The sequence below is a fragment of the Brienomyrus brachyistius genome, chromosome 22 (genome assembly GCF_023856365.1).
Source record: "Brienomyrus brachyistius isolate T26 chromosome 22, BBRACH_0.4, whole genome shotgun sequence".
Taxonomy (NCBI): domain Eukaryota; kingdom Metazoa; phylum Chordata; class Actinopteri; order Osteoglossiformes; family Mormyridae; genus Brienomyrus; species Brienomyrus brachyistius.
In genome coordinates this window covers 13,387,228-13,403,336 of record NC_064554.1, presented here as the reverse complement: position 1 = coordinate 13,403,336, position 16,109 = coordinate 13,387,228, and the positions used below count along the sequence as shown (strand labels likewise).

The 16,109-nt window shown below is 46.0% G+C and overlaps 2 protein-coding genes across 3 annotated transcripts; one reads left to right on the top strand and one right to left on the bottom strand.

Moving 5' to 3' along the window:
- Positions 1-2,122: 2,122 nt before the first annotated feature.
- LOC125717955 (WAP, Kazal, immunoglobulin, Kunitz and NTR domain-containing protein 2-like) lies at positions 2,123-9,153 on the bottom strand. Its single transcript, XM_048991369.1, has 2 exons — positions 5,457-9,153; positions 2,123-4,784 (listed from the first exon to the last, which is right to left on the bottom strand). Exons 1-2 carry the CDS (start codon positions 5,652-5,654, stop codon positions 3,267-3,269), a joined length of 1,716 nt encoding a protein of 571 aa, XP_048847326.1. The 5' UTR covers positions 5,655-9,153; the 3' UTR covers positions 2,123-3,266.
- A 197-nt stretch (positions 9,154-9,350) lies between these two features.
- Positions 9,351-16,089, top strand: LOC125717961 (luc7-like protein 3). Of its 2 annotated transcripts, XM_048991377.1 has the most exons (12): positions 9,351-9,601; positions 9,933-9,999; positions 10,098-10,137; positions 10,229-10,373; positions 11,499-11,573; positions 11,844-11,948; positions 12,775-12,936; positions 13,048-13,175; positions 13,235-13,378; positions 13,519-13,682; positions 13,811-13,968; positions 15,525-16,089. In XM_048991377.1, the coding sequence occupies exons 1-11, from the start codon at positions 9,503-9,505 to the stop codon at positions 13,933-13,935; spliced, it is 1,254 nt and encodes a 417-aa protein (XP_048847334.1). In that variant the 5' UTR covers positions 9,351-9,502; the 3' UTR covers positions 13,936-13,968; positions 15,525-16,089. The 2 variants fall into 2 exon arrangements, 1 of the variants encoding a protein (XP_048847334.1); XR_007384720.1 differs by having other exon boundaries at positions 9,358-9,601; positions 11,463-11,573; positions 13,048-13,378.
- Positions 16,090-16,109: the final 20 nt, after the last annotated feature.

Below are 16,109 nucleotides of genomic sequence, written 5' to 3'. Positions count from 1 at the left end.
CAATTAGCCTCAACATGTCTTTGGACTGTGGGGGGATGTCATGTGGTGTAATGTTTATGTGAAATAGTTAGCATTGTTGATAAGCAGGCCTATTTGCAACCAAATATCACCTGTTAAAGTAGTGTATTGTAGTGATAAGGTGAATTTTCAAGAAAATTCTAAAATGTGTTCACTTCGGATAAGAAAGTGTGTAAATAAAGGTGTAATTGGTGATGATTATAAATAATAACAATAACCATTAATTAGTAATGCTTTTCTTACGTGGCTTTGCCTAACAGAAGTACTGATGTACACACAAACCCAACGCAACCGTGTCCCAAGAGAGCCTGACGTGGGGGTCCAAACCAACGTCCCGCAAGGCAGATGCAACTCTGTATAGTGATTAAGGCTTTCGTGTTTAGGAGATAAATAGATTAACAGCTCCCTCCCCAAAATAAATAAATAAACAATAAAATTAAACGTTTTTCAAAGTAATAAAGACGGTACCAACCCTGTTTTTTATAGCCGTGCATAATCTCAGGAAATTTGAAGGCCAAAACATGAAATAGTTGCTGGCTGCTGAGAGCAGCACAGAATATCCTTCAAACTGTGCACGTAATGCTGGAGGTTTGGAGCACAGAAGGGAATCCGCAAGATTTGCTTAGAAAGAACTCATGTCCTCGTGCGATCGGAACCCTTCATTTAACGACCGTTTCACAACTTTTAGGATCCTTTCAGTTTTTTTTCTTACTGAATTCTACGATATGCTATATCGCATAAATATCTAACATCCTGTATTTTGATAATCCATATTGCTTGTTTGGGTTGAAATGGCAGCTTGCGTAAGCAAATTCAGATACTACCCCCATGTGTAAATCTGTCGACTAATTGCATTAGCCTCTGCATGCCTGAGTGTTTCACAGTGTAGGTCTTGACCTCGGGGGATCGGCTGCGGTAAGCTGGGGATATAGCGACTGGCAAGATGTCCTTCAAGAGGACAGGTCTTGCACACATACATGAAGAATGAAGAGTGCTGTTTTCCGGATTTACTCTCAGGCGCTGGGGTTCTGAACGGATACAGGTACCCGACTACTCCTGGGATAACTCTAGTACTTGAATATAAGTTATCACTGCCTCAAGTATGTTAGTCGCGTATCTAGAATGCAGAATTTATGATACGCTCATCAGTATGTAGACAGTAAAACAGTAATTAGGAAGTGTTCCAAGTTGGATATAAGCTTTTAGAGTATGTACATATATGGAAAACTGGTTGGAACATGGATGGATAATTACTTTTGAATTAACGTCAGTGGTGCATTATAAAAAATCTATAAATACAAATTGCCGAAATAGGTAACACAGTTGGTCTGATATTCCGCTACCCTTGCTTAATTCGTTGTGGGCTATGTAAGAAAATAAATTAATAGCCACTACAGATGCCTAGATTTCTTTAAGAAAGAAAGATCTATTATGTTATATTCCTAATTTATGTTGCGAAATACTGACATCTAGTGGCAAAAATGATTTTTCTTTTTGCCCATTCAGAGTGCAATAAATATTGCTATACAAAAATAGGCCCTTTGTATAACTTCGACAAGTTAGACCAAGCTAATGGTTCTGGATGTACTGGGTTTTCCCAAAGTCTGAGTTCAATCCCACTATAATCCAGCGTGCTTGTATTTTTAGCGTTGAGACTAGCATCTGAATTTTCTGATTTAACAGAATTTTCCATGCCATCGTCTGTACGGAAAACGAGAGAAAACAATCATTAACACCATTAGTGTCTTTGACACTAGGTGTCAGTGTTTCCACACCATAGTACCACGTGTCCGCATACAGCCCAAATAAACTATAAATGAGCGTTATGGGTCGGACGCTGTTCACACACAGCCCTTTTCAGAACCCCCAGCAAGGCAAGGCCCTGAAACCCCCCCCTCTACCCCGCCCCCCACCCCACTTCTGAGGAGGAATGTGACCTTGGGGGCAACCTATCAGCGGGGTTTTCATTGTCGTAAAATATCCTACTGACCTTGATGCGAATCTGCGTTGATGGCTCAGAATCCAGCTGGAGTGAAGACGCTTTTATCTATGTATGAGGACATGAACGACATTTCAGGACAATGGAGGAAGAGCGACTGGGGAATTACTGGTTTTACATTTTTTTATTTGCTCTCAACAGATTTTTTTTATGATAAAATTCCAGATGCCTTTAAGATAAACAAAGTGGTTGTTATTTTGCTCTTAATTAAGATAACAACAAAATAAATAAACACAAAATTAATGCCAGGCACAGAAATATAGGGACTATAGTCAATATTACTGGGATTTTAAGTGATCGCCTTTTGAGGGAATATATTACAACTTTTTTTAACTGCACGGGACTGCAGATTAGTGCTAGCAGTTCACTATGTCTACCCTTAATTTCTTTAAGCACCTATCATATTAGACTTTAAGGCACGAGCTACAGATCATAAATTTAACAACACAAAGAAAATATCGTGAAAGCAATACAAAGAATCATTTTAGTTTAACTAAAATGGATGCTTTAGCATATGTGCTTAAGTGCTTAATAAGAGCTACGTTTTCAACTGAGAATCCTCGGGGGGGGGGTGTTTTAAGCGCCGCGCTTTAGGACAGCTGGGGTAGCTTTGCGGGTTTGCTGTCCGATAACGTGTTATCTAACTTTTCCATGTGATCAGGATGTTACCCCATCAAAATAAGCAGTCCAGACCTTCTCACCACGACTCACGACCAGCTGGTTTACCTCAGATGCTTTTCAGCTTTCCATAAAATGTTCACTTAAAATTCGTATGTGCGATTTCACTTTATGCCTCTATTAATACCATTAATAATATAACTGTTCTACAAATAAAACCCTATTGCGTATTATAATAAGCCAATGTGATGTATGGAAGAAACATAGGTAGTGAGAAAAGGGTGAAATACTCATTCACAGAGTAGAAAAGACTACTTATAAAGTTAGTAATTTCTAACATGTTTCATCTTTCAGAAAGTGAAACAAATTATATATTATTATTTTGAGTCCAGAATCTGAACGGTGAGAATGATCAATGTTTTCAGACCAGTTTGAGAGTCACTGAACTGCTTTTCGGAAACAGATCTTCCAACAGTATGGGCTGTAGAACGGTGTCCATTTGGTTCTAGATTCCCAAAGAATCGTCTAGAAGGTATATGTTCATTGGACGAAAGTGAGGAAGAGTCGCTAAGTAGTGGGCTGGATGCCAGAAGCGTATTGGCCGGCAGCTTCATAAGATGGTACTGAGAGCCTACTGGGCTCCTGGGAACTCCTTGAGAACATCGCAGGAGTTCTTCTGGATCACCTCGCGTAGCTTCTTCAGGCGCCGTGCATTGGACGGTCCCACGAAGCTGTGGGGCTGCAAGACGGCCATACCCTGGTGAACGTCACCCATGATGATCAGCTGGCCTGAGGCGGCGCTCACACTGGGGCAGGGGCAGCCGCGGTCCACGTCCAGCAGCGTGACCTCCAGTGGCTCCCGGCCCAGGAATCGCAGCCCCATCTTCTCGTCTTTAAGGATCTCCTCGACCGTCACCAAGACATGGCCCGAATCCTGGTCCGCGGTCGGCTCAGCCATGCGGCCCAGGACCACGAAGTCGCTCTTGCAGAAGCTGGTGGCCATCTTTTGCCGTGGTTTGCACTGTCGGCAGCCCCGGGCCTTCTGGGACAGGCACGCCGCCTCGCAGGCCTCCTTGTTCGCGAAGTTGTTCCCGTTGCCGCCGCAGCCGCCGTACACAAAGGGCTCGCAGCGCCGCTTCTCGGCGCGGAACGCCCATCGCGGCTCGTAGGCCTTGCAGGGTCCCTGGAGCCAGGGCTGGTTGCAGGACGTGGCCGAGCCTGAGCTGCAAACCCGGGCGCAGGCCTCGTAGCTCTCGAAGCGGTTCCCGTTGCCCCCGCAGCCGCCGTAGCTGAACGCGAAGCAGTCGGCCTTCTTGGCGTCGTAGTACCAGCTGCTGCTCTCGCCTCCGCAGTCGTCCGTATCGGGGGGCTTCCGGCACTCATCGACAGAGAAGTGCGAGCCGTTCGTATGCAGCTCCTCCTTCTCCACGGACCCCCTCCTGACCACCGACAAGGGAAAGTGGGCCTGCAGGGAGCCCCCAAGGTTGTATGCGGTGCAGGTGTAGACGCCGGCATCCTGCGGCTGGGCGTTGTAGATGACCAGCTGGCCGACGTTGGTCACCACCACGTTCCCCTGGACGTAGTTCGGCCGCATGATCTCGTTCTCCTTCTCCGCCCCTGCCTGCTTCTGCCAGGTGAGTTGGGGCACAGGGCGACCGGTGACCTCGCACAGGAGGCTCGCAGTCTCGCCCTCCAGCACCGACTGGTGGGTGGGCTCGGCGGTCAGGCTCGGAGGGATGGCATCTGGGGGCGTGGTCTGCGGCACCGTGGTCGGCGGCGGGGGTGTGGTCTCGGCTGGGGGCGGGCTGGCGTCCGGCCAGGCCAGGTGGAACCTGCAGGCCACCTCGGTGAGGGAGACTCCGTGGGAGCAGGCCTCTGCGTCCATGTAGCAGCGGTTGTAGTAGGTCATGCCGTCAGACGCGCAGGTGAAACGCGGCTCCCGCTCGCATCGGTCCCGGCACTTGCACACCAGCTGGCCGTCCCAGACATCGCACTCGGACCCCTGCTGGGGACACATGAAGCGGTCGCATGTGGCTCCTGCTGGCATCCCCAGGGGGCCTTTCTTGCCCTGCGCGTCCAGGTAGCGCGCCGCCACGCAGCTCCGGCTGCCGCACACGTTGGAGCAGCACTTCTCGAACGGCTCGCAGTCCTGCGGGCGAAGCACCAAACTCACCTCCCTCCTTTGCCTCTCTACAGCAATGTGCAAGAATTGTTTCCTAATACATTGCAAGAAATGTTTCCTAACATGTTTACTAACGGCTAAAGTTTCTGAAACAAATTTCCGTTTTCATTAAAATGCATTTTTCATTTTTATATATATTCTCATTCTAACGCAATATAGTTTTCTGGGTGATATATCATTACTTTATGTATTAAGGATTAAATGTTATTATATATCACATATCATTCAACACGGCAGCACCCATTTATAAATACCATTTATATTAGTGCCCCGTAAAAGTATAATCGAAAACACTGAGGCTGAGGTTTAATTAATAGTGTCTTTCTTGTGAGTGGGTGGTATTTATTAACATAATGATGAATAATTTAATTAAGACTTTCTCGTGCACGATTTCTGGAGTGTAAACTTTTCTGTGTTGATTTGTTGAAATGTGGTCATTTTGATTTAATTTCCGCCTACCCTGAACCGTTAGTAAGAGAATCGTTTTAACTTCCCCGCGTAAAATGAACTGGATTGTAAGCAAATACTGATTTTTGGCACCCCTTTGTGCGTCCGGCAGACTGATGCCTTTGCCATTGTTCATTTTCGCTCCTCTAGCCGCCCCCCGAGCGCCGAGACACCGATGGGAGACGGACTCACCTGATCGGACTCGCACTCTCGCGTACAGGTGCTCATTGCATCCACCCACAGGTTGGGGTTCATCTCGTTGGGACACATACCCGCATGCGAGTAGGCGACCTTTGGCAGAGCCACGGCCTGCGAGCGGCCGTGCAGGAGCAGCACGAAGCTCTGTCCAACAAAGAACCAGATCCAGCGGGGGAACAGCAGCCACCACATCCCTTCGGCGCTCGGCGGTCGGCGGCCAGACGGGACAAAAGCAAGCTTCGATTTCGGCTCGGTCGCCGCGCTGATTTTATTCTCAAAGGGCGATATCTAACCTATCAAAGTAATAATGATGGGGAATAATAGGAGGAGGACTTGTACTCTGCGCGGAGCGCAAGGATCTGTGAAACTCCTCCCGTCCCGTGCATCTCGTTTAATAGTCTAGATTAGGTCGCGGTATTTATACCCTATTACTTAACTTCTGCGCTTCAGTCAAAGTTATTCTTTGATTCCTAGAAAGTAAACTTGGAAAAGACACCAGTCCTGCAACACACGCCGATCGACTCTCTGGCTGCAGCTGGCGGGACACCTGTGACTTTAGAAATTGCTTGAAAACCCCGTTAAGTCTTCGCAGTTACATGGGGGGCAGATGAAGCCGCCGCCGATCGGTTTTTAATCTGCCTTACTGTTTTATTTATTCATTTTGCATTGCATATTTTTTTAATTGTTTTTTTTTCTGATTGAACCCGACTAAGTCCGCTTAAGACCTTAATAACAATGTCGCGCTTTTCCAAACAAAATCGGCTGTTATATGAATTATCTATCTCAGTTATATTAGAACCATTATCCATAACCGGATGGTAATATAATGGTGAACCATAAACAGGTTTTTAATAAGTACAGTATACTTCTAGAAAACTTCTAGAAAGTTTTTAATCGGTGTCCCCAACTGTGAAATATTAACTCGAACGTTATGGTAGCGCGAGTAACAGGGACTGTATAAGTCAGGACTGAGACCGGGCTCAGTGGACTTTCGGCTTTTCTGAACTTGAGGGAGGGATTGCTGGTGAGCTGTAAACTCGTGAAGTGTTTTAATCGACGTTTTCTCTAGTTGCATTGTTAAGTGCGGCAGTAGGGACCTTGCTTGTTTTTGGTTCTGGGTTGTTTTTGGGTAGCCAAGTACTTCCATCTGTAAAAATGAAATAAATGTTATTCTGAGGTGAAAGTCCTATTTTTCACTCACACACCGATATAAATATCTAAAGAAATATGTATCTGTTTAACGTTAATTAATTTGGCTCCTTAGATTTTTGAATTATTTGTTTTTATTATTAAATCAAGTGTAAAAGACATGTTTATGTCAACCCGCTGATATAAAAGTGGAACTTGTTCAAATGAAACCCCGAAAATAAGATATAATTATTTAAAAAGAGGCTGCAGTATATAAACCACATGCAAAGCACTGGGATACTGGATTTATGTGAGTTAGTTATACAGTATTTGTTGTATATATATATGCAGCCACTATAATGCATACAGTGTCATAACTGAGTATAACTTCAGGTCTTGATATTTCAGTAAATTATTGCCTTGCATCATATATAAAGGCTCTCTTTTCTACATCTCATCATTTTTTAATCTTTCTCATATTTCCAAAGGATTTTCAGGGCCGCAGTTGTTTGCCCTCCCAAGTCAAAGGAAACCAAGCCTTTGGACTTGAAATTTTATGTTCAGTTTTCTATCAAAATCCATACATGTATATATGCACAGAGTCTTACTGGGCCAATGATGCCATTTTAAAATCTTTTCGTACTTAAATACACGTCCAGATTCTAAGCCACGTGTTGATGTAAATCAGGAGGACTCGCTCACTGCTTCCCACCAGATATGAGCCAGTGCTGTTTCCTGTACCGTTTAAGCATTTGAGGGGCCCCAGTGATCCCTCTGGTGCCACTGGGGGGGGGGGGGGGGGAGCAGGGACATTGCATTCCCTGCCCCGCGGGGCGCAGATGGGGTGAGCGGGTGGATGGAGCGACAGATGTAGCAGGAGCCATGCGGTGGGGCGTGGAAGCGGGTCTGGCCGGACTGCAGAGGCGTCTGGACCTTTGCCCGGACCCGGTCATTTGGCCTCCTTTAAGAATCGCCTCTCAGGCTCATGAACGGACCCTTTGCCTCCTTTTCCATAATGTGCTGTTTGAATTGCATTATGACATTTACAGTGGACATGATGAGCGTGATGAGAAGGAAAATGTTATGCTATTGTGGCCCCAACCATCAGCAATGACAAAGCCACAGTAAGAGTGACCTGTCGCTCCAAAATAAGCGATTTCACACCTATTGGGGAGAGATCCACGCACCTTAAACCGACTTTTTACTGGAAGACCACAGACAAGCATTCTGACATGATGTAGCACATCTGAGCCCTGGGAAATGGGTCGAGATTTCTGGCAGTGTTGAAGCGAAGCCAACGTATGAATAGTAGCATGAGCCCCAGCCTTCGTAGAGACGCTTTTGTCCTCTAGATTGACAGAGGGGGCCCGCAGGGGCGAGCGCTGCGCCCTCCAACCTACAGGAGCACCCAGGGAGCAGCGCAGTCAAGATCCATGCGTGGAAAGTGTAGGCTCACTCGTAATCTATAGCGTTGTCACTACGTGAAAGAAGGGGCGATAACAATGCTATGAATGACACCAGCTTATTGGCTCAGACTGTGGATGAAACGCGACCGCCAATGAGGTGAGCAGGACCTTGCCAGGCCCACAAGGCAGTGGTGACAATCATATGTCAGATTTGCGTCATTTTTTCATTCCCCTAGGCCGTAAAATTACAAGTTTTACTGTAGGAGCAGAAAACATCTACAAACTAAGTAACGCAGCTTTTTGTTTTTTCATTGGCACCAAATCACTGGTTTTTGTGCAGTGTGGCATCGGAGAGTGAATGGGAGAGGTCAGGGGACTGGAGGTGCCATTGGTAATGAAGAATCACCTTGCAGTGGAACTAACCAGATGTGAGAGGGGGGGATGACAACTGAGGCATTTATTCGTTCATAAAACCTCAATTAGAGTGAAAGAATTTACGCTGATCATATTCAGCCGATGTCTCCTCCTATAGATGTGCAATTTTCATTGCAAAAATGTCAGCGGATTAAATATACCAAGTTTAGAGAGCCCTGATTTAAAAGCGCCCTCTAGTGGTGTGAAGAGAAACGCAGCGTTTCAGTTTCATTTCAAATAAAAACAGAGCTATCAGAGCAGATGTCAGGGTGAACAGAAGCCCTCGCACAAGTTATCCGCAGATTTCTACAAAAGAAATGTATGTGATGCAAAGGCAAGTCTCCACACGGTACACTGGTTATGAACAGACATATTTTTAAGTAACTGCAAACGTTTGACATTTCTTTAATACTACACGTTGGGGATTTTCCCTGCACTGAAATACACAATAAAAATTCTAATTATTCATCTGAAAGTAAGGGTACTCCCCAGAAGTGCAAATAAATGAGGTCTTAAAATCATACTAAGGCAAACGCCACAGACCAAAATCTTCAAGGTCCACGACAGCAAAAGACTCCTCTAGTACTGTACGCGGGTGACATTTTTATCGCATAATTTTCGTTCCTCAGTCATATTTTTTAACTTGATATTAGCCATGAAATCACCGTATAACTGTCTTCATCCCAATTTGCATAGACCGTCTTCACATTATATTCGGGGCAAGCACGAACTCATTCATTCTATTAAATAATCTATACTTTATAGATGCAATATTTTTTTTTTAAAAAAAAAAGGTCGGCTCAGACTATTTCAGCCCCAAAAAGCAACACTCGTGATGAATCAGAAGTCATCACAAAGTGCACGTTATGCGCATGGACCTCCAGTCCAGGACACGGCGTGCTCTCCACACCGCGCAGCTCCAACAGCTGACCCCTCTTCGCTGCATCATGGGTAACATCTGCCGTACCGTCGCTGCTGCCGGCTGCCATTTTGTCGCTAAATCCTGATCGGCTTCCTCACTGCCGTAGAAAAAAGGGGGTGATTTCCAGCGGGGCTAATAGGTGCGCGCTGAGCGTGTATGTGCAGGGCAGCATGCTGTCGGCGGCGCAGTTGTTGGACGAGCTTATGGGCAGGGACCGGAACCTGGCCCCTAATGAGAAGCGCTGCAACGTGCACTGGGACGACGAGACCGTGAGTCCGACTCGCTCCAGACCCAAACGCTGCCGGTTCTGCGCCGATCGCACATCATATTCATTCTTACCTCTTTATTCTAACTTAGTCTCTGTCGGCCTCGTGTAAACACACGTTATAAAATGACGGCGTTATTTTACACAGCCGGCAAGCAAAGGGCGATCGTGCCACAAACTTTGTTGTGTTGCCGGATCTGCTTTAACGTCTCACTGTCAGTTCCTCACTTTTGCGGTGACTTTCCTCGTGTTGGAGAATGGCGGGATTGCACGCTCATTATGTAATGCCCAGTTTTTCCGCTCCCCACAAAAAACAACACCCCACCCCCCCGTAGGTTTGCAAGTACTACCTGTGTGGATTTTGCCCGGCAGAGTTATTCACAAATACACGATCAGACTTGGGTAAGTAGCTGGACCAACGCAATACACCCTACGCGATTTTTATGCTCGAGCTGTTGCATTAAATTTTAGCAGATTTTACTTAAAATTATTTTTTGTAGGTCCTTGCGACAAGATCCACGATGAGAACCTACGGAAAATGCAAGTGCCAGATGTTAAGGTCCAGCGTTCTCCATCCTGCCCTGTTTGACCCCCTGGGTGTCTGTTAATCCCGACCGCCCGTGTGTTGCAGGTATGAGAAAAGCTCCCGCTTCATGAAGGAGGGCTATGAGCGGGACTTCCTGCGCTACCTTCAGAGTCTGCTGGCCGAGGTGGAGCGGCGCATCCGCCGGGGTCACGCCCGCCTGTCCCTCTCCCAGTCCCAGCCCAGCTCTGGGGTATGCCGCCTTCGCAGAAAGGGTGTTGAAATCAGCCGAAAGCTGAACTGGAACTCATGAAACGAATTCAAGTCAGGTTCTTGAAATGTATTTATAGCCTAAGTTTTTAGTTTTTTGCTTTTCAGTTTTTTAGTGATTAGTCTCATCAGAGGCATCTAGGGGCGCCAGGAAAAAAAAATGTATAAAAAAGGTATACTAAATTATATAATGATAGTCTACATTAATATCAATAAAGACAATTTAGTAAATGCCATTTTCACTTTTGTGAAAAACAGAATACACCAATAGACTAATAGAGCTAATTCGTTGCTGTGATCTATGCTGTAATTGGCTGCTCTGGAACACTGTCCCACCCCGGGGGCCCTGGCTATTGCCTGCCTTGTCTGTCCTGTTGCTACACCTCTGCTCATCATTTGAGTCGGTGACCATTAGCCTTTGATTGAGATACCTTGTTGTCAATGAGGAAAAGAAGTTATTATGGTTCTTATTTAATTTGGCACTAAGTTGCAGTTTTCCACTCCTTACAGAAAGCTGTTGTGTGATCTAGAAGGTACTGTTGATTTGTAGAGCTGCGCAGCTTTAACACATTTAAAAAAAATTCTGCGTAAGGTTGTAAGTCTTTCTCAATAGTTGTTTCCGTTTGCTGTTTTTAGATGTAGTTGTGTTTGTGGCTTTGCTCCTAAAATAACCCTAAGTGTGTAAACACACGGCAGTATGATTCACAGCTAAAGACCTGTTCTTAATTATAGGCCTATAGCCATGTACAGACGCTCCTTCACTTACGAACTTTAAACTTACGAACTATCAGACATACGAACGAAGAGGACCGTAAGTCCAAATTTGTTCGTTGGGCTCCTGTTTCCTGTCCACAACATTTATTTTTCTGCACTCCAATTCCGCCCAGTACGACTTCTGGCCGCTACTCCCACCGCACAGCAGTGTAGCGTGCGGACTCCCAGCATCCTAGGTCTTTGTACTTGCGTATACCCTTAAAATGATGTTGAATAATGACTTACGAACATTTCAAGTTGCGAATGGCCGTTTGTAACGTATCTCGTTTGTAAGTAGAGGAGCGTCTACGTTTTAAAGAAGGATGTGGATAAAATGGAGATGTTTCTGCAGCAGGGACCAGGTTCAGCAGGGAGGAATGAGGAGAAGGCCCAGGTTCTCACGGAGAAGATTGAAGATCTGTTGCTTCAGGTCCAGTATCTGCTGGGCTAAATTGTCCTTCCTGGGGTTACTAAGGGACGATTTCTCAGCTTGTAGCATTAAACTTAATTGAAGCTGATTAGCATAACTTTTAGTTTATATGCTGTAATTCACATTTAACATAACTTGGCGTGCGTTTGTTTTCACTTATACAAGTGAATATTTATAGTGAATTGACTCCTTGGAATCTTTACATTAACGTCCGGATAATTAGAAGCCTTATCTCCCGTTGCCATGGTGTTTGCTCGTGTTGCTGCGCAGATCGAGGAGCTGGGTAGCGAGGGCAAGGTGGAGGAAGCTCAGGGAATGATGAAGCTGGTGGAGCAGCTGAAGGATGATCGAGAACTACTCAGCTCCGCCCCCTCGGTGAGTCTCTCATCCCATTGGTTTGTGTGTCTCACATGGTCTGCATACATCAACCTTGCTTACTATACTGGCACACTCCTGTTACTAACCCTGGGTGACCCCATTTTATGCCATTATGTGCACGGGGAGACCAGTGTGTAATTGCCACTCTTTATTTTTAAGTTTCAATGCATGTTCATGCCCAATTTAATCTTTATAATTGTATACTAGTAAGTAGAAAGTTGGTGCTTGTTGACAAGGGTAGTGATTTGGTAATAAAATCATGGATTACTTGTCATTTGCAAAAGTACCGACCCTCCCTGGGTTACGATGGGGTCACATTCCGATAAACATTGTAAAGCAAAAATGCATTTGAATACAGTACACCTAACTTAACAAACATCATAGCCTAGCCTAGCCTACATAGAACACTTACATTAGCCTAGTTTGTCAAAATCATTAGCACAAGGCCTATTTTATAATAGTCCAGAATATTTGTAATATTTGAATAAATGTAATTTATTGAATCATGTACTGAAAGTGAAAAACATGCACTAATCGGAAAGTCAAAATGTCATAAGCTTAGGATCTGAGTGCTGATCAGGCCGTTTATCTGACACTCCTGGGCTGAGATGGTGGGAGGGGGGCAGGTTTAAGGGACTTGCTCGAGTGTCCAAAGGACGCGTGACTGTTCTGTTGAGGATGGGATTTGAACTGGCAAACTTCTGATCATGCCCTGCAACCCCCCCCAAAGGTTTTGACTATGTGCATCTCCCAGCTTTATTAAGCATTTCTAACTTGTTTGTCTGAGATCATCAATATCACAGTTCTGACTGCTTGTCTCCAGACCATCGAGAGCTTCGTGGCTCAGGAGAAGCAGATGGAGGTCTGTGAGGTGTGCGGGGCATTCCTCATCGTGGGTGATGCCCAGTCCAGAGTAGATGACCACCTGATGGGCAAGCAGCACATGGGTTATGCCAAGATCAAATCCACTGTGGAGGAGCTCAAGGTATGTGGCGTGGCAGCCTGTAGCACTGGGGTTATGGCCTTTTTTTGTTAAGGTGATACTCTTAAATTAATCTGAACTCTGTGAGTGTGAAATCTTGTTCTTGGTGTCCAGGAAAAACTGCGCCGACGGTCTGAGGGACCAGAGAAAGATGACCATGGCAAGAAGGAGAAGGAAGAGCGAGAGGAAAGGGAGAAAGAAAGGAGAAGAGGAAGAGAGAGGAGGAGGAGAAGGAGAAGGAGCGGGAAAAGGAGCGGGAGAGAGCGAAGGAGCGGGAGAAGGAGAAGGAGCGGGAGAGGGAAAAGGAGCGAGAGCGCGAGCGAGACAGGGACCGGGACAGAGACCGGGACCGGGACCGCCGCAGCCGGCACAGTCACTCAAGCAGGACATCGGAGCGGAGGAGGAGCCGATCGCGGGAGCGTGACAGGGAGCGGAAGCGGAGCAGGTACCATACGCTGTACTGCAGCTAAACACTAGTGGGCGCCGGCAGTCAGGGTTAGTCTGAATGGCATTTAGGGGGAATCACTAGCATAAATTCTCCACCAGTTCCCACAAGCATACAGAATTCGTCGCGCCGTCCTTTAGGAGCAGAGAGAGACGGCGTAGCCGGGAACGCTCGGACAGGAGGCCTCGCTCTCGCAGCCGAGACCGGGACCGGAGGCCGAAGCACCGGAGCCGCAGCCGGGACCGGGACAGGGACAAGGATCGGGACAAGGACAAAGACAGGGACAGGAGATCCAGAGACAAAGGTGAACGTCTAAGTCACTGGTCAGAGTGTCAGCTGAGCGCATGCTTCTGTGCGGCCAATCACATCAATGAGGGAAGTTAACCGTGACTCTGGCTGCTCCCCCCCCCCCCCCCCCCCCCCCCCCCAAAGAACTCAGAGGCAGCGACGAGAAGCGGGCTAGCAAGAAGCCTCATGCCGAGGAGGGGGGGGGCACGGCGCCGCTGAATGGCACCACTGAAGACAGGCACTCTGAAGGTGACACTCAGTCCAATTAAAACAGATGTGATAGGACCTGAGACCGGGCCCAGGTAGGTGCACCTACCCGCCTCCTCTCTCCCTCTCCTTCCGATTGGCTTGTTTTTTTTTTTTTCCCCTCCCCCTTCATTTATTGTAGTGCGTGTCTGTTTTCGCTGGTGCAGCGTAAGTATTCTCTGAAGACTGAAGTAGCTTGATGAGTAACGCAGACGCCGGGCTGGAGGTACTTTGGCCTGTCCGTCGTCCCGTCTTCCCTCGTATCGGTGACGCTTGTGCCACTGGCCAGGATTGATCACCAACCCCCGACCCATGTGACCCTTTTTTAATATATATATATATATATATATATATATATATATATATATATATATATATATATATATATATAAAAATTATAAAAAATCTGAAGTTGTCATTGTGAAATCCTGCTGCATTTCCCAGGTGATCCCAAAGTCTAATTACAGTCTCAGTTTGTTCTTTGCATCCACCCCCCCCCCCCCACCCACCCCCCCGACATAAATGTGCTGCTTCGCCGTCATGCGTCCTAATGCCGTTTGTCTCGAGAGTGCAGAGCTGTAGCGTAATTAACTTAGTGGTCGACTCCTGCTCTTCACCCAGCGTTGGGTCTGCGAAAAGCCAAATAAAAAATGGAAACTGTCAGGCTGTACAGGTACTTTGCCGAGGAACCACCTACATCAGTACGACTTACTGCGTACATTTTTTTGTGTGTGTTTTTTTTATATATATATTTATATATATATATTCTTACATTTCTGGGCATTTGAGAATTTAACTATATTTATCCCACATTCAAATCTAAATTTGTGTTTGGAAGAAATCATTGTTAACTTAATCTCCCCCATGGGGATTAATCATTTGTTAGATTTCTGAAGTTGGTTAAGTCCAGTGTAGTTTTATTGCTGCGCTTCTCGGTCTTGCTCCTGCAGTACCGCCTGCCAGGGCCTTTGTGCTCCGGCCTGACCTTAATTAGCATCAGGAGTTTCTTAATGGAGGCGGGAGGTTGTATGCAGTGTGGGTTTGACCAACAGCAGCCCTGGTGGGTGATGCTCTGGGAGCAGGATTGAGAAACACTGGTTCATTGCGATTCTGATGTTGTAGTTTGGCAAGATGAACAGCAGAGGGCAGCATGGCAGCTACGGTTTGAAAACAGTCAACGTCCAACTTGTGTTATTGTGTAATAATTATAATGTTAAGTTTATGCCTGAAGCTTTTATATTCGCTGGGACCGATAAATGATTGTTATATTATGCTGCACTGCCAGGCTTTATCTATATACTATTGAATTTTAGTGGCAGTACTACGGTATATATTGTATATCGGGGTTCCAGTGCATGTTGTACAGCTAGGAGCTTTCTGCTGTAGTATTTGTACAGTTTTCAGCATTAGCATGCAGTGTATAATTACCCCCAAACTTCATTATGCTGACTGTGTGGGGACAACTGCATTTTGAATGGAAGTCCAGGGTACTGCAGAATGGCGTGCATGTCAGGACTGGGGTTTAGGCTGCGTGTCTCTGTGTGTGCGCCTCGCACGTGCGCGGCGTCCTCGTTGCACTAACTCCCCCCTCTCTGACCTCTCTGCACATCAGGGCCAGGCCGCAGCAGTGCATCCAAAGAGCTGTCCGTCTGTCTGGACCGCGCAAGCCCGTCACGTAAAGCGAGGTGAACATAATGGCCGAGAGTAACAAAAAAAAAAATAAATCTGTAAAAACATCTGTTTCCCAGTCCATATGTTCACTTGTTACGTTTTCCCTAAAAAAAAAAAAAAAAATGGTTTGTTTTTCCTCCATAATTATGGCTTCAGACACCAGCTGGAACTACACAACGTTTTGATACTCGGCTATTTTCTTTTTTTTTTTTTCTTTTTTTTACCGTGCTTAGTAACTGAAACCTGTACCTGTGGCTTGTTTGATTTCTGTCCCTGGTTCTGCTCTTTGAACTTTGAAGTACTTGTTTTTATACACCTGTCTGAGCTGGGTTATTTCAGATATGATGCCCACCCACTTAAAAATTCGGTTTATTTTACCTTTCGTGTGTCGTAATGCTCCAACAGCAGGATCATTTTGTATTGAAGTGAAATGGGTTGTTTTTGCTTCTCAGATTTTTAGGACTTGTATATTTGTGTCGATTTAATAAAACAAACGATGTTTCTTTCCCCTTGTTCTGTCATTCTT

Bases quoted from the DNA above. Each gene is read 5' to 3' on its own strand.
- LOC125717955 (XM_048991369.1), bottom strand. From the start codon at position 5,654: ATGTGGTGGCTGCTGTTCCCCCGCTGGATCTGGTTCTTTGTTGGACAG. The intron at 4,785-5,456 runs GTGAGTCCGTCT...CTTCGCCCGCAG, and splicing joins GAGAGTGCGAGTCCGATCAG to GACTGCGAGCCGTTCGAGAA.
- LOC125717961 (XM_048991377.1), top strand. From the start codon at position 9,503: ATGCTGTCGGCGGCGCAGTTGTTGGACGAGCTTATGGGCAGGGACCGG. The intron at 10,138-10,228 runs GCAAGTGCCAGA...CGTGTGTTGCAG, and splicing joins GATGAGAACCTACGGAAAAT to GTATGAGAAAAGCTCCCGCT. The intron at 12,937-13,047 runs GTATGTGGCGTG...CTTGGTGTCCAG, and splicing joins CCACTGTGGAGGAGCTCAAG to GAAAAACTGCGCCGACGGTC.